Source organism: Muntiacus reevesi, chromosome 3 (genome assembly GCF_963930625.1).
Source record: "Muntiacus reevesi chromosome 3, mMunRee1.1, whole genome shotgun sequence".
NCBI classification, from domain to species: domain Eukaryota; kingdom Metazoa; phylum Chordata; class Mammalia; order Artiodactyla; family Cervidae; genus Muntiacus; species Muntiacus reevesi.
The window spans coordinates 263,063,345-263,090,690 of NC_089251.1; the positions used below are offsets into that span (position 1 = coordinate 263,063,345).

Consider the following 27,346-nt stretch of genomic DNA (forward strand, 5'->3'; position numbering starts at 1 on the left):
CATTTCTCTAAATACCTAGGTGTGTTGGGTTATACGATAAGTGGATGTTCCAGCTTTATGAGAAAATGCTAAGCTGTTTCCCAGAGTAGCTGTGCCATTTTGCATCCCCACTAGCAATTATGAAAGTTTCAATTGCTCTGTATATGTACTAGCACTTGATATTGCATATTTTTAATTTTACCCATTTTAATAGATGTACAGATGTATCATATCATGGTTTTCATTCTTCAAATGGCCAGTATTGTTGAGCATGTACTGGTAGGCTGCAGTCCATGAGGTTGCAAAGAGTCGGACATGACTGAGCAACTTCACTTTCATTTCATGTACTTACTTGCCATCCATAGATGATGTCTTGCATGAAAATTCTGTTACACATCCTTTAAAAATTGGTTTGTTTTCTTAATGTTGACTTTTTGTGTTTGACCATTCTAGATTGAAGTCATTTGTTGGGGAAATGATGTGCAGATATTTTTTTCTCCATCTGGGACTCATCTTTTTATTTCCTTAACTATGTTATACTCAGAACAAAAGATTTCAATTTTCATTTAGTCAAGTTTATCAGTTTTTTTATGGTTCATGCTTTTGGTGTCATATCTAGAAGCTCTTTGTCAAACCCAAGATCATGAATATTTTCTGTAATGTCTTGTAAAAGTCTTTTATATTTAGATTTATGACTTCGAGTTAATTTTCTATATAAAGGGTAAGGCATAGATCTTTGAGGGGGTGGATATGACTGTCCAGTTGTTCTAGTTCCAGTCACTGAAAAAATTAGCCCTTTTTGCACTGAATTATTTTTGCACAGTTGTCAAAACTCAATTGACCATATTTCTGTGGGTCTATTTCTGGACTCTTATGTTCCAAAAATCTGTGTGTCTGGTCTTTCATCAATATCGCACTGTCTTGATTATTGTAGCCTTTTAATCATTCTTAAAAGTGGGTAATGTGAGTATTCCAAATTTGATCTTTCTCAAAATTGTTTTGGCTATTCTAATTTCTTTGCATTTCCATAGTGAGCTTAGACTTGGTGTGTTTATAACAAATCCTGCTGGGATTTTGAATGGAATTTTAGAATCAGTTTGTCAGTGTCTACAAAAAACCTCCTGGAATAGTGCTTATATGTAAATTTATATATATATATATATAAATTGGGGGAGCACTGACATCTTAGCAGTATTATCTTTGAGATCATGAACACTCTATCTATTTAGTTTACAATTTATATTATTTATATATGGCATATACAATATACAATGTAGTTTTTCATATATTTTGTTAAATGTATCCCTAGCTGTTCAGTTTTTATATATTGCAAATGGCACTAATTTCATCTTTCAATTACTAAGTATACCAAAATACAGTTAATTTTTGTATATTAACTTTATATCATGAGACTTTGCTAAAATCATTTATTCTAGTAATTTTTTCATATATAATCCTTTGGATCTTTTACATACATATACAAGTCATGTCATCTGCAATTAAAGGCAGGTTTTTTTCTGACAAACTTTATGCTTTGTATTTCTTCCCTCTAGTACAATATTAAGTAAAAATTGCAAAATAAACAGAAAATGTGAGAATAAACACTGTTGCCTTGGTCCCATTATGGCTAAAGTAATTCAGTCTTTCACTGTTATATATTTGTTTGAGGAAGTCTCTCCTATTGCTAGTTTGCCAATAATTTTTATCATAAATGGTTGTTTTATCAAATGCTTTTACTGCATCTATTGAGATAATCATCTGGCTTTTTTTATATTAACACAGTGAATTATGTTCATTGACTTTTGAATGTTACAATCAAAATTTATATCGTGTTCTGGTATAAATCCCACTTGGGTCATGATGTAGCAACCATACTGTATATATGCTGGATTCAATTTGCCACTTAAAAAATGTTATGTGAGTCTGTATTCATGAGGGATATTGACTTGCAGAGTGTTCTATTCTCGAACTGTCTTTGCTTGCGGTAGCAGGGGGATCCTGACTTCTTACAGAATGAATATGGAATCCTCTCCCTCTATTTTCTGGAGTTTGGGCAAGATTGGTATTATTTCTTTCTGAAACACTTGAAACAATTTAGAACTTTAGAGTTGCCATTTGAGCCCAGAGATTTCTTCTTGGGAAAGAATTTCCCAAGAAATTTCTTCTTAAGATATAAATAGAATTTCTTTCATTTATATAGGGATGTCAGACTTTCTGTTTTCTCTTGTGCCAGTTTTGGTAACTTGGTGTGTACAAAGTAGTTTATAATATTCCCTTCTTAGTCTTTTAATGTGTAAGGAATATATAGTAATGTCCTTCCCCCCATCACTTCTTGGTTATGGGTGTCCTCTCATTTTCTTGATCAGACTAGATACAGACTTAGCTATTTTGAGATCTTTTTTTTCCCACTGTATTTTATTTATTTATTTATTTTTTAATTAGTTGGAGGCTAATTACTTCACAACATTTCAGTGGGTTTTGTCATACATTGACATGAATCAGCCATAGAGTTACACGTATTCCCCATCCCGATCCCCCCTCCCACCTCCCTCTCCACCCGACTCCTCTGGGTCCTCCCAGTGCACCAGGCCTGAGCACTTGTCTCATGCATCCCACCTGGGCTGGTGATCTGTTTTACCATAGATAATATACATGTTGTTCTTTCGAAACATCCCACCCTCACCTTCTCCTACAGAGTTCAAAACTCTGTTCTGTACTTCTGTGTCTCTTTTTCTGTTTTGCATATAGGGTTATCGTTACCATCTTTCTAAATTCCATATATATGTGTTAGTATGCTGTAATGTTCTTTATCTTTCCAGCTTACTTCACTCTGTATAATGGGCTCCAGTTTCATCCATCTCATTAGAACTGATTCAAATGAATTCTTTTTAATGGCTAAGTAATATTCCATGGTGTATATGTACCACAGCCTCCTTATCCATTCGTCTGCTGATGGGCATCTAGGTTGCTTCCATGTCCTGGCTATTATAAACAGTGCTGCAATGAACACTGGGGTGCACGTGTCTCTTTCAGATCTGGTTTCCTTGGTGTGTATGCCCAGAAGTGGGATTGCTGGGTCATATGGCAGTTCTATGAGATTTTTTTTAAAGAACCACTATTGGTTCCATTGATGTTTCTCCATTATTTGCCTTTTCCTTTTTTTTTTTTTTTTTTCTGCTCTCATCTGTACTACTTCCTTCCTTTTGTTTACTTTGGGTTTAATTTACTTTTCTTTTTCTACCTTTTAAAGGTGAAAGCTTAGATCACTGACTTAATGCTTTCTTCTTTTCTGTTACAAGGACTTAAGTCTTATCAGTTTCCCTTTAAACTTTCAACAGTGCATTTAAAAATTTTTGATATGTTGTGGCTTCTATTACTTGGTTGAAAATATGTTAATTTCCTTATGACTTCTTCTTTTCCCTATGGGTTATTTAGAAATTTGTTATTTAGTTTCCAAGTATCTGGGACTTTCCTGGATATTTTATTATTTATTAATTCTGTGATGGTTGGAAAATATACTCTAAGATTCCAAGCTTTTGAAATCTGTAGAGACTATCATGTAGTTTATCTTGGTGATTGTTCTATATTCATTTTATAAGCGTGTATCCTATAGTTATTGGGTATAATCTTCTATAAATGTCAGTTAAGTCCAGTGGAATTATAGTGTTGTTAAAAAATTGAATTCCTTACTTTTTTCCTTTGGGTATTCTTATCAGTTGCTGAGAATACTGTTTCTGCCTTTATCAGTTTTTCTTAATGTGTTTTGAAGCTTTGTTATTAGTTACCTATACACTTATGATTATCATGTCTTCTCCTCATTGACACATAAAATGTCCCTCTTAATTTCTGTAATACCACTGGTTCTTTGAGGTCTGATTTGTCTGATATTCATATAGCCACAGCAGTTTTTTATACTTCTTGTTTGCATTGTATATCCTTTCTCACCTTCTCATTGCAACCAGTATATTTGCATGTAAGGTATATCTCTTATAATTAGCATACAGTTGGATTTTTTTAAATAGACTTCCTTTTTTAGAGCATAAAACTGCTCTAAAATAGGTTCACAGCAAAGTTGAGCAGGAAATACAGTTGCCTTCTTCCCACTCCCCTCACACCCTCCAACACATACAGCCTCACCCACTGTCAACATTCCAATCTGAGTGTTACAGTCAGTGAATCTACATTGACATATGACCCCTTCAAGTCTTTACTGGACATTAGGGTTCATTCTTGGTGCTGTACTTTCTGTGGGTTTGACAGCTGGCACATTATCCATCATTATAGTAGCATACAGAGAATTTCACTACCCTAAAACTTCTCTGTGCTCCACCTAGTCAATCTTCCCTCCTCTCTACTTGCTGGCGACCCCTGGGCTTTTTACTGTCTCCATAATTTTCACTTCTTCAGACTGTCATACAGTTGGAAAGATTGTCTTCTTTAGAGCTTAGTAATATGCATTTAAGGTTTTTCAGTTTCTTTTCATGACTTGATAACATATTTCTTTTTAACACTGAATAATATTTCATTGTCTGATTGTTCCACTGTTCACCCATTCACTTACTACTGAAGGACATCTTGGTTGCTTCTGGTTTTTGCAACTATAAATAAACATCCACATATGAGTTTTTGTGTAGACATAATTTTTCAGCTCATTTGGATAAATTCCAAAGAGTGTAACTGATGGATCATATGGAAAGAGTACATTTAATTTTGTAAGAAACTGCCAAGCTGCTTTCTGCAGAGGCTGTGCAGTTTTGCATTTCCCCTAGCAATGAATGAGAGTTCTGTTTCTCCACATCTTCAACAGCATTTTGTGCTGTCAGTGTTTCGGATTTTTGCCATTCGTATAGATTGTACTGATATCACAATGTTGTTTTAAAATGCAACTCCCTAATGATATATGATGTTAAATATTCCTTCACATGCTTATTTGCCATTTGTCTTCTCTGGTGAAGTATGTTTGTTCAGATCTAGTGTCCATTTCTTAATCAACCTGTTTCCTTACTAAGTTTTAAAGAGTTCTTGTATATTTTGGATAAACAATCCTTTATCAGATATGCTTTTGCAAATACTTTCTCCCAGTCTGTGGCTTGTCTTCTCATTTTCTGGGCAGTGTGTTACACAGAAATCTTTACTTTTGACAAAGTCCAATTTATCAATCCTTTCTTTCATGAATCATACCTCTGATGTTGTATCTGAAAGGTCATTGCCAAACTCAAGGTCATTTAGATTTCTCTAGATGTAACTCCTGGATTTTATCTTTTAAGTTTTACAGTTTGCTTTATATTTAGATTCACTTTGAGTTAACTTTTGTGAAAGGTGTTAGGTCTGTCTAAACTTTTTTTTTTATAATGAATGTCCAGTTGTTTCAGTACATACTGAAAAGACTGTCTTTGCTCTATTATCTTTGCTCCTTTGTCAAAGAGTAGTTGACTACATGTGGATCTTATTTACCTAGTCTGCCTTTTAATTGAAATTTTTAGTTCATTAAGTAATTTTTGATATCTATGGTCAGTGACTCTGGTGTTTTCTAATTATCCCATTATTTTTTTCCTCCTATGTTCATCCTTTCCTGCCTTCTTCTAGGTTAAATATATCTAATGTCTCATTGTTTTTAAATCATATTTACATTATCTTTTTAGTGGTTTCTCTGTTCAGTTTTTTAAAATCTTTCCCCCTCTTTTTCAGATTGGTTGTATCTATGGATTTATATTCAAGCTTACTAATCTTTCTTCTCTAATGCCCATAGTCCATATAATGAGTTTTTCACTTGTTCTTGAATTTACTTCTTGTGTGTTTTGTTACAATTTCTATTTCTCTGCTGAGATACTGTATTTGCTCAGTCAGTGATCATTTTTCCTTTATGTCCTTGTGTGTGTGTGTGTTAGTTGCTCAGTTGTGTCTGACTATTTGTGATCCCATGGCCTGTAGCCCACCAGGCTCCTCTGCCCATGGAATTCTACAGGCAGTGATACTGGAGTGAGTTGCCATTCCCTTCTCCAGGGTATCTTCCCACCCCAGGGATTGAACCTGGGTCTTCTGCACTGCAGGCATGTTCTTTACCATCTGAGCTTTGAAATTATTTACATTGCTGTTTAAAGTTCTATTAAGTTCTGTTAATTACCAAGTGCTCGGTCATCTGTGGATCTGTTTCCAGTAACTTTTATTTCTTGAATAGGCACATTTTCCTGTTTCTTTGCATTATTGGTAATACTTTATTATGTGGTAGACATTGTATATAATTTGTAGGAATTTGGATTATGCCATCTTCCTTTAAATAGTGTTGAATTTTATCCTTTGTTCAGATGGAACTGTTTGTGCGAACTTAGTCCAATATGGCCCATTGGACTGGCTGCCTGTTTTTTAAAAATTAACTTTTATTGGAACTTACTCCTTGCCCGTCTGTTTACAAATGATCTATGGCTGCCTCTGCACTACAATAGCTGGCCTGAGTAGTGTAACATAGGCCATATGGCTCACAAAACTAAATTATACACAGTAAGTCCCCTATATGCGAAACTTCAAGTTGCGAACTTTCAAAGATACAAATGTGTCTTGTCACTTGTTAGTTCCCATCTCTGGCCTACATGTGTAATCCTCTGTAAGTGGTTCTTCTTTTGGGTATTTTAATGCACAGTACTGTATACAGTTGTAGTACAGTATCTTTATTTCAAGTTTAGGATGTCCAGAAGCAAGCATAAAAGCAGCAGAGATATAGCTGGTATGGTTAAGAAACACCAGCTATTGTTACTGTACTATTGTAATTTTCAAGAAAAAATGTTTTACTTAAAAATATACATATATTTTATTGAAGTACAGTTGACTCACAATGTTTCAGGCGCACAGCAAGGCGATTCAGTTATACAAATACACATGTATTATTTTGAAATTATTTTCCATCATAAGTTATTACAAGATATTGATATAGTTCCCTATGTTCTACAGTAAACCTTTGTTGCTTGTTGTATATCTATTTTTAATTAAAAATCAAAATTATATTCATACTAAATCAAACAGAATCAAAATGTCATAATTAGGCAAAAATTCATAAGTTTTCTAATACATATATTACACACATTTGTGTATATATATATATATGTATACAAAAGCTTTTCTTCTACACTTGTTAAAGGCTTGAGAAAGAACATCAAATAAAAAAGAGAAGGAGAAATTAGAGAATATAAACTAAATGAAATGGGAATGCTGAATATGAAATAGAAAAAGTAAAATAAACTATATAAAAATAAAAGATCATCATATAGTCCAGTTGTTTTTAAACATGACTGCTTTTTAGAAACATAATAGCTGGAGCTCTGGAGAAAAAAAGCAATGCCCAGCATTTGTATTTTTCAAAAAATTTCAAGATAATTATGATATGCATCTGGATTTTAAGAACTGATTACAGGTTTTTCTATTAGATCCTAGTTTTGGTGACATAAAGTTCTATTATTTTTCTGTTGACCAATCATGATACAGTGGTATTAAGTGAGTAATAGTTACATAATCACAATAGTTAAAGATGTATATCAGTTTTCACAATTAATAGCCAGACAAAAAATAGAAGATAATTATAACTGTAAGTCATAATGGGAACATGATTAAGTTAACAATATAAAATAATTACATACAATTGGAGGGGATGTCAAGCAGAGTGATGTGGTAAGTTGAAGTGCATACATCCACATTTTTTCATCCAAAAGTCAGTCTAAGTCTTTTGGTTGGCGTATTTAACCCATTTATATTTAAGGTAATTATCAATATGTATGATCCTATTACCATTTTCTTAATTGTTTTGGGTTTATTTTCATAGGTCTTTTCATTCTCTTGGGTTTCTTGCCTAGAGAAGTTCCTTTAGCATTTGTTGTAAAGCTGGTTTGGTGGTGCTGAATTCTCTTAACTTTTGCTTGTCTGGAAAGCTTTTGATTTCTCCATGAAATCTGAAGGAGTCTTGCTGGGTAGAGTATTCTTGGTTCTAGGTTCTTCCCTTTCATCACTTTAAATATGCCATGCTATTCCCTTCTGGTTTGTATCATTTCTGTTGAGAAATCAGCTGATAGCTTGATAGGAGTTCCCTTGTTGCTTTTAATATTTTCTGTCTGTCTTTAGTCTGTCAGTTTGTTTACTATGTGTCTCAGTGTGTTCCTCCTTGGCTTTATCCTTCCTGGGACTCTCTGTGCATCCTGGACTTGGTTGACTATTTCCTCTCCCACGTTAGGGAAGTCTTCAGCTATTATCTCTTCAAATATTTTCTCAGGTCCTTTCTTTCTTCTCCTTTTGGGACCCTTATAATGTGGATGTTGATGTGTTTAATGTTGTCCCAGAAGTCTCCTAGGCTGTATTCATTTCTTTTCATTCTTTTTTCTATATTCTGTCCTGTGGCAGTGATTCTCACCATTCTGTCCTCCCAGTCATTTATCTGTTCTTCTGCCTCAGTTATTCTGCTATTGATACCTTCTAGTGTATTATTCATCTGTTTGCTTGTTCTTTAGTTCTTCTAGGTCTTTGGTAAACATTTCTTGCATCTTCTCAGTCTTTCCCTCCATTCTCTTCCTGAGATCCTGTATCATCTCTACTCTCATTATTCTGAATTCTTTTTCTGGAAGGTTGCCTATCTCCACTTCATTTAGTTGTTTTTCTGGGATTTTATCTTGTCCCTTCATCTAGAACATAGCTTTCTGCTTTTTCATCGTGATTAACTTTCTGTAATATGGTTTTTGTTTCAGCAGCTGTGAGACTGTTCTTCTTGCTTCTTCTGTCTGTCCTCTGATGGATGAGGCTAAGAGGCTTGTGTAAGCTTCTTGATTGGAAGGACTTGCATGGGAAAAACTGGGTCTTGCTCACAGGGCAGTAAAGCTTTAATCCAACTGTCTGCTCATGTGGGTGGGGGGGAGGGGGCGGTGTTGCACTCCCTCTCTGGTAGTAGTTTGGCCTGAGGAGACCCAGCCCCGGGGTCTACAGGTTCTATGGTAGGGTTAATGGTGAACTCCAAGAGGGTTTACACCAAGGGGGACCTTCCAGTGCCCCGTCCCTGTGGTGAGCCCCTGCCGACTCACACCTCCACAGGAGGCCCTCCAACACTGGCAGGTAGTTTTGGTTCAGTCTCCTGTGTAGTCACTGCTCCTCTCCAGTGGGTCTTGGTGCATGCAAACTTTTGTTTGTGCCCTCCAAGACTGGAGTGTCTGTTTCCCTCAGTCCTCTGGAAGGCCTATAATCAAATCCCACTGGCCCTGAAGGCCAGATTCCCTGAGGAATCCCAGTCCCTTTGTTGGGTGCCCAGGCTGGGGAGCCTGACTTGGAGTTGAGAGCCTTCACAATAGTGCAAGGACTTCTTTGGTATTATTGTTCTCCAGTCCTGTGGGTCACCCACCCAGCAGGTATGAGATTTAATTTTATTGTGATTGCGTCCCTCCTACCAACTTGCTGCAGCTTCTTGTCTTTGGACGTGGGGTATCTTTTTGTGATGGATTTCAGCATCCTCCTATCAATGGTTGTTCAACAGTTATTTGCAATTTTGGTGCTCTCACAAGAGGAGATGAGTACATGTCCTTCTCTGCCGTTTTCAAAATGTTTTATTTTTTATGTATTATTTGTGTGAAAAGTATTATAAACCTATGACATACAGTACTACATAGCTGATAGTGTTAATTGGGTACCTAGGCTAACTTTGTTGGACTTAGGAACAAACTAGACTTACAAACATGCTTTCAGAATGGAATCTGTTGGTATGTAGGGAACTAACTATATTATCTAGCCCTTTAGTGAAAAGTTTTATTAAACTCGGCTCTAGGGTTCACTCCTAAAGTGTCACACAGAGTAGTAGCTAAATGCCTCAAGTGTTCAGTGTGGTTTCTTTACTTTGGCTGGTGTGGAACTTCAGGAATTCCCTAGCACTACTGAACTTATAGCATCACTGTTCAATTCTAAGTCCCAGAGCAGGTATTCATTTGCTAAGTCTTGCAAATGTTTTCTGTATACACACCCCAGCCTTCAACCAAACCAGATTTAGGTCTGCTTTTCTGATGCACAGAAAAGCTAAGCAACTGACACCAGGTTGTGGTGAAGGAAAGCAGTGTTTATTGCAAGATGCCTAGTGTGGGGCCAAGCAAGGAGAATAAACAGATCGTGGTCAAAATCCCTGAACTCCTTGATGGCTTTTGGTGAAGGGGTTTTTGTTTTTAAGAAGCTTTATTACCCGTGTTCAATTAATTAAGGCTGCTGTAGCGACAAACACACAGAAACGCTGTTTAAAACATAGTCATTAAATTAAAAAGTGTCATTTATTTTTTGTTATCATTGGACATTTTGTCTTTAAGTTTTTATTTTACATTGGAGTAAAGTTAATTAACAATATGTTAGTTTCAGGCGTACAGCAAAGTGGTTCAGTTAGACATACACAGGTATACATTTTTCAAGTTTTTTTTTAAAAGGCAGGGTGAGGGAGAAGGTCTCCGGATGTGTGATCACCTCATGGACATCCTTCTGATTGGTTAGTGGTGAGGTAACTAAGTGGCACTTTGGAGTTAATATCATCAACCTTCTGGTTCCAGTCAGTCTGGGGTCTGCATGCTGGTGGTCAGCAGACAGTTAACTTCCTTCACCTGAGGGTTTTAGTATCTGCAAAGCAAGAATATGACTCAAGGTATTATCTATAGCACTTGAAGAGGATTTAAAGATCCTTGACTTTGTTTCATGGCTATTATTATTTTGGCTTGCTTGACTGTTTTCCTTTATTTTTGCATTTGTTCTTTGGAACTCAGAGAAGGCCTTGGAAAAGGCAGAGGACCCACGAGTCTCTCCCGAGGAAGGCCCTGCAGGGTCCTGCTTGGTTTTAGTGAGACCTCATGAAAATCTCTGCCTCCCTGCCAACTCCCTTTTCTCTTGAATTCTCCTGTAATTTTATCTGCTTCAGTAATTCAGTCTCTGCCTCTGTAACACAGCAGAGTTGCCAGTCTGCTTGGACTCAACCTTCTAGTGTTAATGCTGGAAGATGCCCCAGGCAGAATTTCAAGATGATCCCTTTTTTTCTTGGTGAATCTGGCTGAAAGTTTATCAATTTTATAAGAAAGCCAGCTTTTTTTCCCATTGATATTTCTATTGTTTTCTTTGTCTCATTTATCTCTGGTTTTTATGATTTCTACTAACTGGGTTTTGTTTGTTCTTTCTCTAGTTGCTCTAGCTGTAAGGTTAGGTTTGTTTCCTGATGTAAAATTGTATGGCTATAAACTTCCTCTTAGAACTGCTTTTCCTGCATCCCATAGCTTTTGGATCACTGTGGCTTTCACTTTCTCTGATTTCTTCAGTGATCTATTGATTTTTTAGTAGCATACTGTTTAACCTCCACATGTTTGTGTTTTTTTACAAGTTTTTTCTTGTAGTTGATTTGTAATCTCTAATGTTGGGCTCAGAAATGCTGCTTAATATGATTTCCATTTTCCTAAATTTAAACAAGATTTGCTTTGTGGCCCAGCATGTGATCAATCCTGGAGAATGCTCCATGTGCACTTAAAAAAAGTGTGTATTCTGCTTTTGAATAGATTGCTCTATAAATATCAATTATCTCCATCTAGTCTGATATGTCATTTAAGGCCTGTGTTTCCCTATTGATTTTCTGTCTGGTCTATTGATGAAAGTGGGCTATTAAAATCTCCCAGTATTATTGTTACTGGCAATTTCTACTTTTATAGCTGTTAGGAGCACCTGAATATATAAGGAAATACTATTTTGGGTGCATACATGTTTATACTTGTTATATCTCCTTGGATTGATCCCTTTATCATTATGTAGTGTCCTTTGTCTCTTGTAACAGTCTTTCTAGTCTATTTTATCCGACAAGTATTGCTCCTCCAGCTTTCTTTTGATTTCTATTTGCATGGAATATCTTTTTCCATCCCCTCATTTACAGACTGTGTGTCCCTAAATCTGAAATGAGTTTCCTGTAGACAGCATATATAAAGGTCCTGTTTTTTTTAATCCATTTGGCCAATATATTTCTTTTGGTTGGAATGTTTAATCCATTTACATTTCAGGTAATTATCAATATATATGGTTCTTATGGCCATTTTGTTAATTGTGGTGGATTTTTTTCATAGGTTTTTTTTTCTCCCCTTCCTCTTGTTCTTTTCTCTTGTGACTTTTAGTACTGTATTTGGATTCCTTTTTGTGTGTGTGAGTGAATTTATTGTAGATGTTTGGTTTGCGGTTATCATGAGGCTTTGATATAGCATTCTATATATAAACAAGATTGTCTTAAGTTACTGGTCTTTTAATTTCAAATACATTTCCAGTATCCTGCATTTGTACCCTGCTCACAATCGCTGGCTGTGATACTGCATTTGTGTCAGATGATTTCCTACCTTTACTGTATGTTTGCCTCTACCAGTGAGCTTTTCCATTCATAGTTTTCTTGTTTCTACTTGTGGCCTGTTTTTCTTTCCGGTTTAAAGAAGTTCCTTTAGTGTGTTACAAAGCTGGTTTGATAGTGTCGAATTCTTTTTGCTTTGTTTGTCTGGAAAACTTTTGATTTCTCTGTCAAATCTGAATGGAGAGACTTTCTGGGTAGAATATTCTTGGTTGAAGTTTCTTCCCTTTCATCACTGTAAATCTATCATACCCTTCTGGCCTGCAGAGTTTCTGCTGAAAAACTTTATGGGAATTGCCTTGTATATTATTTGTTGCTTTTCCCTTGTTTTAGTATTTTATGTCTTTGATTCCCACCATTCTGTCTTCCAACTCACACTTATCCATTTTTCTGCCCATTTATTCTGATGATTTATTCTCATGTATTTTCAGTTATTGTCATTGTTCATCTCTTTAGATCTTCTAGCTCTTTACTCAACATGTATGTATCTTTTTGTACTGTGCCTCCATTCTTTTCCGGAGACTTTGGGTCATCTTTACTGTCATTACTCTGAATTCCTTATTTGGGGGTAGACTACCTAGCTTCACTTTCCTTGGTTGTTTAGGGCATTTATCTTGTTCATTGTCTGGGACATATTCCTCTGCCATCTTCATTGTGTCTGACTTTCTGTGACTGCCCTTTCCATTTCACAAGCTGCAGGGCTGTATAGTTCCTCTTGCTCTTGCTGTCTGCCTCCTGGTGCATGAGGCCGGTGTAAGAGCTTGTGCAGGCTTCCTGGTGGGAGGGACTAGTTCCTGTCCATTGGTGGGCAGGGCTATTTCAAGGGGTGTGTTTAGCTGGCAGTTATGGGCTCATGAAGACTTTAGGCAGCCTGTCTACTGATGGGTGGGTCTGTGTTCCCACCCTGTTGGTTGTTTGCCTTGAGGGTTCCCAGTACTGGAGCCTATAGGGTCATGGGTGGGGCCAGGTTTGGGGAAGAAAATGGCCACCTCTAAACTTCCCTCATGGCTCAGCCAGTAAGGAATCTGTCTGCAATGCAGGAGACCTAGGTTTGATCCCTGGGTTGGGACAATCCCCTGGGGAAGGAGATGGCAACCCACTCCAGTATTCTTGCCTGGATAATCTCATTGACAGAGGCGCCTGGCAGGCTACAGTTCATTGGGTCACAAAGAGTCGGGCATGACTGAGTGACTTCACTTCTCTCTATGGCCATCTCCAGAAGAGCTCACTGTTGTTCTTCAGTCATTCAGTCGTGTCCAACTCTTTGCCACCCCATGGACTGCAGCATTCCAGGCCTCCCTGTCCTTCACTATCTTCTGGAGTTTGCTGAAACTCATGGCCATTGAGTCGGTGATGCCATCCAAACATCTCATCCTCTGTTGTCCCCTTCTCCTCCTGCCTTCAATCTTTCTCAGCATCTCACCTGGCCAAAGGAGCTCATACCAATGAGTTTTCCCCAGTATTATGGCCAGCAGTGTTTTTGTTCCTGCAGTGTACTACAACCAAAGGCTATATATCATTTGCTGAACCCTGGTGTACATAAAAAAAAAATCTAAGGTAACAACAGTTTGACTGTTTTCAGTTTTATAAAATTTTCATGATCTTGAAAAAATGTTTTTCTATTTCTTAATTGCCAGTTTTGAATGATTATCTTTTCTATTGGTAAGATAAAGCTGTTGATACCTTAGTAAAGTGGTAAAGATTTGTTTCTACTTGCTACCGAATTGGGCAGTATTTGCGTTATATGACTTCAAAATGAAATCTATCTTCTCTTGACAGATAAAACACTACATGTGAAGATTGGTGAAAGGGAATATTGATTTCTGAAGTGTCCTGGAGAGGAAAAACACTGGTCAGTATCAAGTGGACAATGCTTGGTGTTTTCCAAAGATGCTATTGAAGTAGTCTTTGCTACTGCTTTCCTTCAGTCAGAGCTCTTCATAACATGGGCTGCATGAAATCAAAGCAAACTTTCCCATTTCCCATCACACTTGGGAGTGAGAAGAGGCATGTGAGTGAAGAAAACTTTATGCCTGAAGAGAAATTTCTACCCAGGAGACCTTCTCTAGTTAGTGTCAAAGAGGAAGTGAAGGAACCCCCAGGGCCTCAAATTGTGGTCTTCGAGTTTGCACAGCACCTGTCCCAGGAAATCTTGAGTGATGCCTTGCGGCAGTGGGCAGGCAACAACCTCAAGTACTATGACATCCCATACATTGAGAGTGAAGGGCCTTGATTCTATGTGTAAGATGACAACACTTTCTTGAACTGTGGATAAAGTTGGTGCTAGTTTAAATACATGAAACAATAGCAGAAACTGGTGTGAATAAATACAAATAACTCCATCTGGGTGTAAAGAAAAATATTACAATAGCTTCAAGCGTCTAACACCTAAAATGAAGTGTTTTAAGCAGTTCTACATTAACAGCAGTTTCTCTCTGCGTGGTCTTGGATTTTAGTCACTAAAGGTTTAAATGTAAAGTCCTCTGGAGCCACAGGAATCAATCAGCTGTGTGTCACACCACTTCCTTCCAGAGGCAGTAATGTCATCACCAAAGAAATAAGAATTTTAAAAGCACCTTGGGTTTACAACTGGTTATTTTAAAGAAATGTCTTTAAAATAACTGTCAGTTTAAACAAAAACCGCAAGGTACGAAAAGATTTTTCTTGAAATGCTTGGGTAAGGGAATGGCACTCAAGTCAGAGTGGTTAACGATGGGTTTTGTTTGTCAAAACCTTTTGGGTCAAGGTTTGGATCCCTCCTTAACACAAATGGTCAAACATAAGAAAGCAACCCATGTGGAAGAGGTCTACCATGAACCTTGTCCTTGATTAAATCATTACTTCTGTAGATGAAAAGCATACCTATCACCTGGATAGTTAGTCAGGGCCGTAACTAATCACAGCTGTTATTGGATGATTCAGACTTTGCATATAAGCATCTTAACAAGTTACAATTTATAGAAGTCATGACAATGTTTACTGCATTGAATTAGGTAGCCCAGTGATATTACTGTACAAGAAAACCAGCATGCCTAGCTTTTATAAACAGCAATCCAGAGAACTATAACGTAACAGAAGCCCTAGCTGACAAGGTGGCAAGAAGAGCCTGATCTCAGCACTACACGTGTGTTAAGTGTTACTGTCTCACAGACACAAGGGACTGGTATATGGACAGGCACCCTTCAGATTACTATTCGGATTATGCATGAGATGTGCAGTTATTACAAAAGATCAAATACTCCTCTAAAGGGAATACTCACATATATATTTTTACTGGTAAAAAAGCCCATGGGGGCATTTACAGCCATATGCTATACTATTTTCATAAATTTGGCTTTTTTGGGAAGTTTTCTAAAAAGATAATTAGTTTAAGATAGTGACGGAAAATTCAGGAAAGCAGAAAAAAGATACTGAGAAGACATTAGCTTGCAAGAAAACTGATACATTATAAGATATTTTTACGAAGATACGGTAGACCCTTATAATCAAAAGTGAAGAAAGGCAGAAAAAAGCTTGTGACCTCTAATGACATAAATGTATATGACCTTACGAGCAGGCAGAATTGCCACCTCTAATGTTAGCATAATACTCTGAAGCCCACAGTCAAACAGACTAAATTCTCCATGGTAAATGGGCAAAGAAAATTCTTCGAAGTGACAGGTCTGTCATCTTTCAGTTGCATTTGTACGGCTGGTCATTTAACCTTCACCCACTCCCAGGGTTTGTACTGTACTGCTGTACTTATAATCTAGCAACTTTACAAAAACCACCACCCCGTTCATACAAAGATCTGAAGTCACAAGGCTAAGACTAGAAAGTTTCCCAAATGTGCAAAACATATTTCTAGCTCATGAAGAAAAATTTAGTTTTATGAGTGTTTATACTAATGACTCAGACAAAAGCCTAGATGTTGTCATTTTTCATTCATTTTATATCTCACGTCATATACTTTCACTACAAGGTCACTGCTGTTTAAAAGATATAAGTATATAAGATAATACATATTATGGTGAGAACACAAAGCCATATGAAAGTGCATTACACTAGATTTTTCAGCATACATAGGGATATAGACTAGTAGGCTTAGATTACACCTAAATATTTAAACCTCAGGTTCCCCCTTTGCCCTAGGCCTTTACTTCCTAGGGGAGTAATACAAGGATGTCTGCCAGATCGTAATCTACCTAGAAGCCTAATCTCTGTTGTCACCCTCTCTGATACTATGGCTTTGTCACTGAGCACCACCCCCTTGCTCCCAACTCATTTTAACAGAGTTATAGTAGCTTGTGACACAGAGACTTAAAGCTTGTATAATCAGTGAGTTAGTGGATAAACCATGTTGGGGGCAGGCAGGAAACAGCTGGATCAAATGTACTGCATATGACTGTTATCAAGTTATAGTTTGGTGTGATGGCAACATAAATGAGAACATCTTTGACAGGATAATTCAACTTCTAACCTGCCTTCATGTTTAAAGATCAGATTTCCTCCATTTGAAGGTCTTTCATGAACAAAGTTAGAAAGACTGTTTTAGAAGGAAGGAGCCATACATTAATAAAGCTAGACTGAAAGAATTATTAGCTACTGGAATTGAAAACATTTGTTCCAACTTAGATCACGAACATGAAGAAATAAGAATAGTGACCAGATGATAAGGGAAAGGATAGTGGGGAAAAGAGGGACCAAGAAACAACATTCCCATCAGGCTCTAAAAACAAGCTTCCAGTGTTGCCATGTGAGGGCAAGACCCCCCTCACTCCATTGGTTACCACATGACACGTGCGAAACCATTCATTCTTTTACCTCAAGAATGTCCAGTGGAGAGGGCGATGAGTGCCAGCTGGTGACGGAGTACCTGCAGGGGCAGCTGTGGGAGCAGCAGATGAGCCGAGAAGAGGTGCTAGCTCCTCACTTAAAACCCCCCCCCCCCCCCCCCCACAGATGTGCTTCCACCGCCGCCTTCCCAGGGCAGTGTGTCTTCAGCGCTAGTTACCACCTTTCAGTCACAGGCCTTTGATCCGAGACCTCTCCACTTTCTGTTGCCTTATCAGTTCTTTGCAAACTACCTGTGGTTATTAGCACTTAAAGCACAATTTTGAAGGGGATAAAAGTGATCTTAGTCCCAAAGGAATCGTTTGTGTCAGACTGCCTTATTAGTATTAAAGAGAGACATGCTGAGTCAATCACGTAGCATGACACGCACATAGCCCACTCAGTATCGTTGGCATTTTATGAGATAGGGGAACTATACTTTTGTAATTATATACTTTTAGAAATCAGAAGTTAAGAGACAAATTATAATATCAAGGAACAGTAATTTAAAAACAAAGCTCTAACAAATAAATGGCTTGATTAATCATAATGCCCTCATCCTGTATCTTTGTGACCAAACTGGACATGTCTTCCCTGGAGCAGTGGGCACAAGCTCAGACGTACCCCCTACATCTTGAAATGATATTTGTTAGCAAATTCTCTTCACTGTAAGACTTACCTATGAAATGGTATATTTTTTCCAAGTATTTTTGTGAAAGCACTTTCCCTAACTGTACAATAAAAGTCCAGTTGCAATTAACTAGTTATGAGTTCTTATTTAATTGATGCAAGCAACGGCTTTTTCCCATTGTGTGATTTCAAATTTTTTAACATAAAGGACTTAACATTTTCTGCATTTCTAGCAAATACAGAGAAAATAAAAATCCATTTATACAAAATATTTTCTTAGATCATTTGCATCCACATTTAGGAGCTTTAAAAATATAAATGTAGGACTTCCCTTGTGGTCCAGTGGCTAAGAATGCATGCTTCAGCTGCAGAGGGCGTGGGTTTGACCCCTGGTCAGGGAAGCCCTCATGCAGTGGAGGGCAGCCAAAACAAACAAAGAATATAAATGCAAACATGTTCATTCATCACTATGGCATCTTTTTTCCAAATATGTTCCTAATTTTGGGGGAGGGGAGGGATGATTCACGTTAAATATATTGAGAACAGATAATGTAAAGCAAATCCTTCCGGACTGCAATTTCCTCATCTATGAAAAGAGTGCTAGATATAATATTACTTTGTCATTTTCAGTTCTGCCTGCTTTTCAGTTTTCAAAAGTAAAGTTCTCTTAGTTCTGAGGGGTTTGGAATGAAGGAAAAACTGAACCAAGTTATAAAATAAATTATAAGCTGATCTTTAAAAATGATTCTTACCTGGACATTAATGTCCCAAGTCTGGGATATTCACAATTGTGTTGTTGTTCATTCAGTCATGTCCAATTCTTTGTGACCCCATGGACTGCAGCATGCCAGGCTTCCCTGTCCTTCACCATCTCCTGGAGTTTTCTCAAACTCATGATGATTGAGTCAATGATGTCGTCTGACCATCGCACCCTCCATCACCCCCTTCTCTTCCTGTCATCAGCCTTTCCAAGCATCAGGGTCTTTTCATATAAGCTGGCTTTTCACAACAGGTGACCAAAGCATTGGAGCTTTAGCTTCAGCATCAGTCCTTCCAGTGAATATTCACGGTTGATTTCCTTTAGATTGACTGTTTTGATCTCCTTACTGTCCAAGGGACTCTCAAGAGTCTTTTCCAGCGCCACAGATCAAAAGCATCAGTTCTTCGATACTCAGCCTTCTTTATGGTCCAACTCTCACATCCATACATGACTACTGGAAAAACCTTAGCTTTGACAGTTGTGTACCTTAAACTTATTTTGTCAACAGTAGCAATTACTGAAGGTATTTCACAGAACAAAAGGGTTTCAAGTATTTTCTTGAAACCAGAAAACCAGAGGGTTTTCAAGTTTTTTCTCCTGATTTGAACCACTGTGAGGACAGATTAGTGTTATCACACGAAAGTCTGAGGTAAATTGCAGAGTGTCTATCTTAAGAGATAAGAATTTTCTAATGTCTCATTCTGCCAGATTAGCAAATATTGCAAGCAACAAGAAATAATGTTTTTACTTTCACCATAGGAAGGGATTCTGATTAACTTCAGGGAAGGCCAAGGCTGAGTTAATAATGAAGAGACAATCTCATAATAACCTTTTCCTCTCTGCTTGAGATTTCTAATGTTATAAAAGGAACACTTCAGCTACAGTAACTCAGAATTCTTTAAAATAGATTTTTAACTAATAAAAATAAATGGAAAAATAAAATAGATTTTTATACTATGAAATTCTATGAAGTGTTAACAAAGTATCCAAAAAACATTTTATAACCTACATATAAGTTTACTTAACATTAAACTTAACATTAAAAGCTTACTACTTGGAAGGAAAGTTATGACCAACCTAGACAGCATACTAAAAAGCAGAGACATCACTTTGCCAACAAAGGTCTGTCTAGTTAAGGCTATGGTTTTTCCAATAGTCATGTATGGATGTGAGAGTTGGACTATAAAGAAAGCTGAGTGCCGAAGAATTCATGCTTTTGAACTGTGGTGTTGAAGAAGACTCTTGAGAGTCGCTTGGACAGCAAGGAGATCCAAGCAGTCCATCCTAAAGGAGATCAGTCCTGGGTGTTGGAAGGACTGATGCTGAAGCTGAAACTCTAATCCTTTGGCCACCTGATGTGAAGAGCTGACTCCTTTGAAAAGCCTCTGATGCTGGGAAAGATTGAGGGCAAGAGGAGAAGGGGACGACAGAGGATCAGATGGTTGGATGGCATCACCGACTCAATGGACATGAATTTGGGTAAACTCCAGGAGTTGGTGATGGACAGGGAGGCCTGGTGTGCTGCGGTCCATGGGGTCGCAAAGAGTCAGACACAACTGAATGACTGAACTGAACTGAACATTAAAAACCAATTTCCAGAGCCAAAACATAAAATTCCCATTTCAGTTAGATATACTAACTCAGGAATCGCTAAAGACCTTCAAATTTTTCCATCTTTTAAAATAGAGGTTGGCAAACTTCTTGTGAAAAGGACCAGATAAGTAAATATTTTAGGCTTTGCAGGCCTTACAATCTCTACTGCAACTACTCAAAGCAGCCATAGGTATATAAACAGATGAGTAAAACCATGTTCCAATGAAGTTTTATTTATAGATAATGATATTTGAATTTCATGTAATTTTCACATGACATGCCATACTGGTCTTTGATTTCTTTTCTCCGAAATTTAAAACAGCAAAAACCATTTTTAGCTGAGCGATACATAAAAAAACTGGCAGCAGCTTGGCTTTGGCCCATGTGCCACAGTTTGGCAACCTCTGCTCCAAAATAATATTTAAAAATCCAATCATTTCAAAATATCAAATCATTACTTCCCAGAGATTTGAAGTAATCATTCAAATCTTCATCAGTAACTTCTTTCAGGTCAGCTGGTTTCCACTTTGGACTCTGGTCTTTATCTATTAAAACTGTCAAGTAGAGACATAAGAAATGTTAATTTTTTTTTTCTGGTATTACCAGATACTAATTATTGAACTGACACAAACTACCTTGGACTAGGCATATTTTTCTATAGCACATCTTTTCCTGCAAAGTTGAAATTTTTGTATATGTTCCTTCCCCTACCCCCCTTAAATTAAGCCCCCACAGAATTTGGATGATGACCTAACATGCTAAGCCTGATGCTTCTAACTTGAACACAGCCTACTGAACTAATCCAGTGATTTAAGCCTTCAAGCTTTTTCTAATAAAATCACAAATGAAATCTCTGCTGTATAAAGCTAGAGTTGGTGTGGTTTGAAGGGAAGGCAGGGGAGGGTGGAGGGCCCAGATCTGTCTTCTAACCTTTACACTGAACTGAGGAAAATTACTTAAGGTACGGGGAAAGAGACTTTATGCATAATTAATATGCATCCTTCTGTTTTGCTGAATCATCTAGCTCACACTGAATTAAAACACCAGACCACCTCAGGTTATCACGAGAAGCTCTACTTCTCTTATTTCAAGTGTAGTCATCACTTAGCATAGCCACACAGTATCCCCACAGGATTTTAGGTATGAAGCAATCCATAACCTCCTTCTAAAAGGGAGGAAAATGTCAGTTTCCTGGTTGTGATCACATACTACAGTTACAGAAATGTTACCCTTTGGGAGACTGGGTGGAGGGTATGGAGGACTTCTCCATATTTCTCACAACTACATGTAAATCTACAATTATCTCAAAAAAATTAAAAACAAGAAAGAGAATGAGGCTATACTTAGTATGGCTGTGGTAGGGAATTTCAACCATACTTAGAATGTGCATAATTTTTGTGAGGAATGAAAATATTTAAACATACAAGGCCAACCGGCCAACTCATTAAAAAATGAGTTTATCACTAAAAGGCTAAATAATTAAAGAAGCAATCTGGGAAGCAAAGACAGCAAGTTGCCTCAGGAGATAGAGGGAAGGGGAATTTATGCATAATTAAATGTGGATACTGGAGGGTTCCAAGGTTTGGCCGCCTGACTACAGGATTCCAGTATTTGATCAGTGGTGATACTGAACACTGATGCTACGATCCCAGCCAATTTGAAAATTTTACATTCCCTGGACAGAGTAAATAAAAACAATCCTGGAACATTCTACAAGAATCTCTCTTAAGCACTCAAGTCAATGCTATATACCTTCTTAACAGTCTACTGAAGGACAAAAGGAGAGAGAATATTAATCAAATCTTCAAGGTTACTTAATTTCAAACTAACAACATTTTTAATCCAGCACAGGTAAAACATTCTTGCCATGTAGGAAACTCAGGTTTTTCAGAAGGTTTCATGAGGTACCCACTCAAAACTCCAGTTGGTAACTCTCCAGCAAATGTGAGTTAATCCTTTTAAAATTCTTTTCTGTAAGTTCTAAAGGAAGAAGTTTATTCTAGATGTTAAGAGCATTTCTGACAACCATTCCTCTAATTTGGTAGTTTAATTAATTTGTTAACATACTTTATAATTAGCAAATTGTAGCAAACATTTGGTTATGCAAGAACATTTTAACAGTTTTACTCAGAATAGATACTGCTTTCTGAATAAATAGATACTGCTTTCTGCTTGCTGAAAGATGAGGCTGCATACTTAGTCTTCATTAAAAAGTAGCTTGATAAGCCCCTGCCATATGAATTAGAACTTTGATGTCCCTTGGTTTCAGTCCTTTTTCCTTAAAAATATCTAACGGTATATCTAAAAATAATACCTTTCTTTTTTAAGTGAAGAAGGGCTTCTATTAACACACACTGAATACTTTAGCAGCATAACCAAGTAGCACACAGGTCCTCCTCACATCAGTTCTAAGCTCTGATCCACATGCAGCAAGAGTCTGCAGGCAATCAGTGGGAGGAATGTATGTTTTCTATAAAACATATAACCATCTCTGCTGACTCAGCTCTGTGTGTTCTCTAAAAGGACTTTTTATTTCTTATACTATATCATGCCAGAAATGAAGAGAATTCTACCATAGTAACCAGTGTTTACTGAAGCTTACCACTCAGAGAATATAACCTTTTATTCAGATAGAGTATATCCAGAGTCTGTACTATATTAAAGTGATAAATAAAAACAAAAGAAACGTAGATATGTAAAATACATGCAGAGGGAAAGAACTCATTTTATACAACATAAATGACATAACATAATGACAGCTATTATTTATAGGGATATGAGCTCATACATTAAAAAATGATTGCAAATTTGCTAGAACAAAAATCAATTGCTTGCTTTTACTTAATATTCTGACTGAAGATGACAAGCAAAAATAGGAATTAATACCATTTGCAGATGCTGCTAATTATGTCATGCGGTTTTTTCTCAAGGCAATGTTGAGATGCTAGGTACAGGCAAAGTGGTAGATGGCAGGGCTCAGCATGGCTGGGGTTTCCCCAGGCAGTACAAAAGAGGAACAGGGGCTTCGGGGCTTTTTGCAAGAGAACAAAGGCACCTTTCAGAGGCTGCAGCTGCAGAAAGAGCTGACAAACCCACACTGCTCTCAGCAGAGGTAGTCCGTGTGACTGCTAGGAGCAGGATTACTTCTCATAGAAATTAGGGAGTAGTGACAAGGCTACTGGAATTTTTAAAACAATTTTGGTTTCAAAGATTGATCTTCCCTCATATTGGTAACATTAAAAAATTTTTTCAATCTGTATAAAAGTTTGATTTTAATAAAACAACTGTCTTTTAAAAACAATATACGCCCAAAAATCCTATTTCCATAATAGCCAGGAAGGAAACAAGTGTCACTTACCTGCCCTAACGCCTTCATGAAAGTCATGGCCTTTCTGAAAGAAAATCAAGATTCAGTGAGGAATTTCTGGGCATCCTCCTTCCTGATGAGCCCTGTTCTTCCACCCCCTTTAGTCCCCACTCTCGTGGCCACACCCTGAGCCACAACATTCAGAGACTGGACCACCTCTGATCACCTCCTCCTATTCTTATTTGCCAAGTAGCTCCACTGCTTCAAACCCCCGATCTTACTGAGCTCCAGTGACCTATGACTTCTCACCATTTGTTCTGGCTTCACTTTGCTCTTCATCCAGCCCAGTTTCCCCAGTTATTTAATGCAGTCATTACTTTCTTGAAAATGCCCTCATCTCCCTCAAGCCTTCTTCTCCCATTTATTCTATCCTGCCAAAATCTCAGCACCAGCTAAACCCTACCATTTATCTCTGCCTGTGTTCACACAGCTAAATCTCACTGCAGAAGAACCATACAGCTGTGACTGGCTTTGTAAAATTCATGATCACACATCTCAAAAACTGCGTCACAATCCATGCTCTCTTTCCCACTGCTGGATATGACTTCCACTGTCTTCATCCTCTCAACCTCTACCCCTAGGCAAGTTCTACTCTCTACATTAGATTCTCAACTAATGATTTAACCTCCTACACTAGATTCTCAGCTAATGACTTAACCTTTATTTTTAAAAAAGAGAGATAGAGAAGCCCTAAGACATGAACGTTCTCTTATTCCCACTATCAAAACACCTGCAGTCCAACTACAGCCATCTGCACCATGCCTTCCGATTCCCAACTAAGGCAGAAGGGACTCTCCCCTGCCAAAGGCCAGTCCTCCCTGCCTTCCCATTCATCTGCCCTCTTCTCGAGGGCTATGCCTGAGGAGGTCTCTCTCTCTCTCTTTTCCTGGCATGGTCAGTGTACACGGTATAACTCAGTGGTTAAATGCATGCACTTCAAATATCTGGGCTCATCTCCTGGTAACTACATGACCCTGGGCCAGTAATTTCTCTACTTCCCAGGTTCCTTATATGAAATGATAATATCAATACCTCCATCCTAAGATTATTTTAATCAATATCCCAACACAACATCTGACAGACAGTAAGTGCTCAGTAAATGTTAACTATTATTAGTAGCATCAACATAATCCTTTTCCCCTGTTGGATCATTCCCAATCATTTACAAACATGTTTTAGTAACTTCCACTTTACGAAATAAAAAAGGAATCTCACTTGATTTCACAGCCTCAGCTTCTCCCCTGTTTCTCTTTCAAGAAGAAAAGGTTATGAACACAGTCTTAGCTTCTTCACATCCCATTTACTCATTTCCCCTCCCCTCCCCAACTTACCACACTGTAACTTTTGCCTCAACACACCCCTGAAATGGCTTGCCAAAATCACCTGTCACTTCAGTGTTGCCATTGCATAGTATGTCTTTATTCTTGTCTACTAGAGGCGTCCCAGCACTCCTCCTCCTTGGAGTGCTCCTCTCCTGCTTTCATGACACCATGCTCTCCTGGTCCTCCCACCTCTGTCCTCCTCCTCTTCCACTGCTCCTTTTCGGTCTATATGATCTTGCTGTGGTCACTCAGTCGCTAAGTCATGTCCGACTCTGTGACCCCATGTACTGCAGCACTCCAGGCTCCTCTGTCCTCCACTCTCTCCTGGAGTTGGCTCAAATTCATGTCCATCAAGTCAATGATGCCATTTAACCATCTCATCCTCTGCTTCCCCCTTCTCCTTTGACCTTCAGTCTTTCCCAGAATCAGGATATGATCTTATCCACTCTAAAGTCAACACAGCAGTGCCTAAGTAATCAATTCTGTTAAAATATAAGATTCTGGCCCTCCACTGCTCAAAGGCACATCCGGTGCCTTCCCATTTTACTCAGAACAAAAGCAAGCAGTTGCCAGAGCTAAAACAGATGACTACTGCACAGGACATGTTCAGGGAAGATTACTACCCCACCTGCAGCCACATGAAGTGAAAAGGAGAGGGAATCGATTACGTCTTCTATGAATTTAACTTCAGCTTCGCAGGAACTCGTTCTTCTGCCCTCAGTGCTGTATGGACATGATCCCATAAAAGCCATGATAGCAATCCTACTCCACATTCCTGCCTTTCTGGTTGCAGGCCATGAGAATTAGGGCACCCCTGCAGCAATCTTATAAAGTCTTAAAAAGACCTCCAAGGCCATATATGCTCTGCACAGCCGTTCCCTACCCTGTCAGCTCTGATCTCCTTTCTCTTGCACCCACCGACCACTCTGCTCCTCTCAATCCACAAGGCCTACCTGCATTTCCTAGAACAGGAAGGCCACCCCTCACTCACCTCAGAGCTTTGTACTTAGGTGCCCTCCAGACACGTGCATGACTCACTACCACACTTCTTTCAGGTTTTCACGCATGAACATCATCTCAGTGAGGTCTTCTCTGGTCATCCTATCTACAAGTTCAACTTCTATCCACCTTATTCCATACCCTTCTTCCCAATTAACTTTTTCTCCTTAGTATTTATAATAATATGCTACATATTTAACAAATTTATCTATTTATAGTTTATCTGCCCCTCTGCAAAGTAAGTTCCATGAGAGGAGGGATATGTCTGTTTTGTTCACCTATGTATTCATGCCGAGCACATGGCAATAAGTACTCTTATTTGTTAGTAAGTAAATCTCCAAAGTCTTGTTTTTAAACTGGTGCTGTCTTTCAGACTTAAATTTCTAACCCACACCTGTAAACTCCAGCTCCTAAATGCTTTCTGTCCTTCATATCCATCAAGGCCTATCTATCTCCTTCAGTTCAGTTCAGTCGCTCAGTCATGTCCGACTCTTTGTGACCCCATGAATCGCAGCACGCCAGGCCTCCCTGTCCATCACCTAATCTATCCCCTACATCTATCTCAAATCCACTTATTCCTCACCACTGCCACCACTTGAGTCTAGGCCACTACTATTCTGCACCTGGATTACTGTAGTAAACTCATATCTGATCTTCACCCCCACTCTGAAACCCCTCCAACCCCATCATCACTCAGCAGGAATAATTACCTTCTTGAAACAAATCAAACCAAATCACTCCCTGCTGAAACCCACAAGGCTTTTCAACATGCTCATGTCTCACCCTTCAGGTCACAGGTGAGCTAACAATCTCAAGATGTTTTCCTGGACCTACTTATCTCTACTTATTCCCTCTTTTCCCCACATCATTCTATCACCAAACTTGTATGTTTCCTTTAGAGTACTTACCAATCTATTTGTTCTTTATAGTCTCAGAAAGCTAAAAATTACATGAGAACAAGAACATACAACAGCGTAATACGCAGCACAGTGCCTGGCATTTGGCTAATGCATTTGCTGGGAGAATGAAGGAAGGAAGGAGTCAACCCATCCAGTCAGTGCACTAAATGTGAAAAACAGGGACTGGGTGAGGTGTCCCAGGTGGTCGTCAAGACTCTGCCCACCTGGCTTCACCTGCCATGTCTGTGCCACTGAACAGCTGCATCACCTTAGGCAGGGTACTTTTCTATGCCACTGTTTCCTCAGCTGCAAAGTGGAAACAATAATCATACCTGCTTTCTAGAGACAGTGTAATATTTAATGGAGAGGTTGCATATAAAGTACCAAGCATAGTACTGACTCATAATAAAAGACCTCACTGCAATTTACATCCTATGGAGTAACCTCAAGATATGACTAATAGAGCTTAATTTATGATTGTATGAACTATTTTGAGTATCTTCACAATAATATTCCAGGACATGGAAGTCCATTAGGTATATCTGCTTTCTATATATTAAACATAATATTTCCTTTAGGCGATGAGTTTATTAATGCAAAGGTTCTCTACACATAACACAAAAGAGA

The 27,346-nt window shown here is 38.1% G+C and overlaps 2 protein-coding genes across 4 annotated transcripts in view; one reads left to right on the plus strand and one right to left on the minus strand.

The window, feature by feature from the left end:
• The window catches only part of C3H2orf88 (chromosome 3 C2orf88 homolog), a 40,070-nt gene extending 20,228 nt beyond the window's left edge, over positions 1-19,842 (plus strand). The window contains exon 2 of the mRNA XM_065931942.1: positions 14,117-19,842. Coding sequence (XP_065788014.1) covers positions 14,283-14,570 — 288 coding nt within the window. The 5' untranslated portion in view covers positions 14,117-14,282 and the 3' untranslated portion in view covers positions 14,571-19,842. The remainder of the gene's footprint in view (positions 1-14,116) is intronic.
• A 507-nt stretch (positions 19,843-20,349) lies between these two features.
• The window catches only part of HIBCH (3-hydroxyisobutyryl-CoA hydrolase), a 113,729-nt gene continuing 106,732 nt past the window's right edge, over positions 20,350-27,346 (minus strand). For 2 of the 3 annotated variants that reach the window (XM_065931941.1, XM_065931938.1), the window contains 2 exons: positions 23,491-23,524; positions 20,350-20,686 (listed from right to left, as the gene is read on the minus strand). In XM_065931941.1, coding sequence (XP_065788013.1) covers positions 20,571-20,686; positions 23,491-23,524 — 150 coding nt within the window. In that variant the 3' untranslated portion in view covers positions 20,350-20,570. The remainder of the gene's footprint in view (positions 20,687-23,490; positions 23,525-27,346) is intronic. The other variant, XM_065931940.1, reaches the window with a different exon arrangement.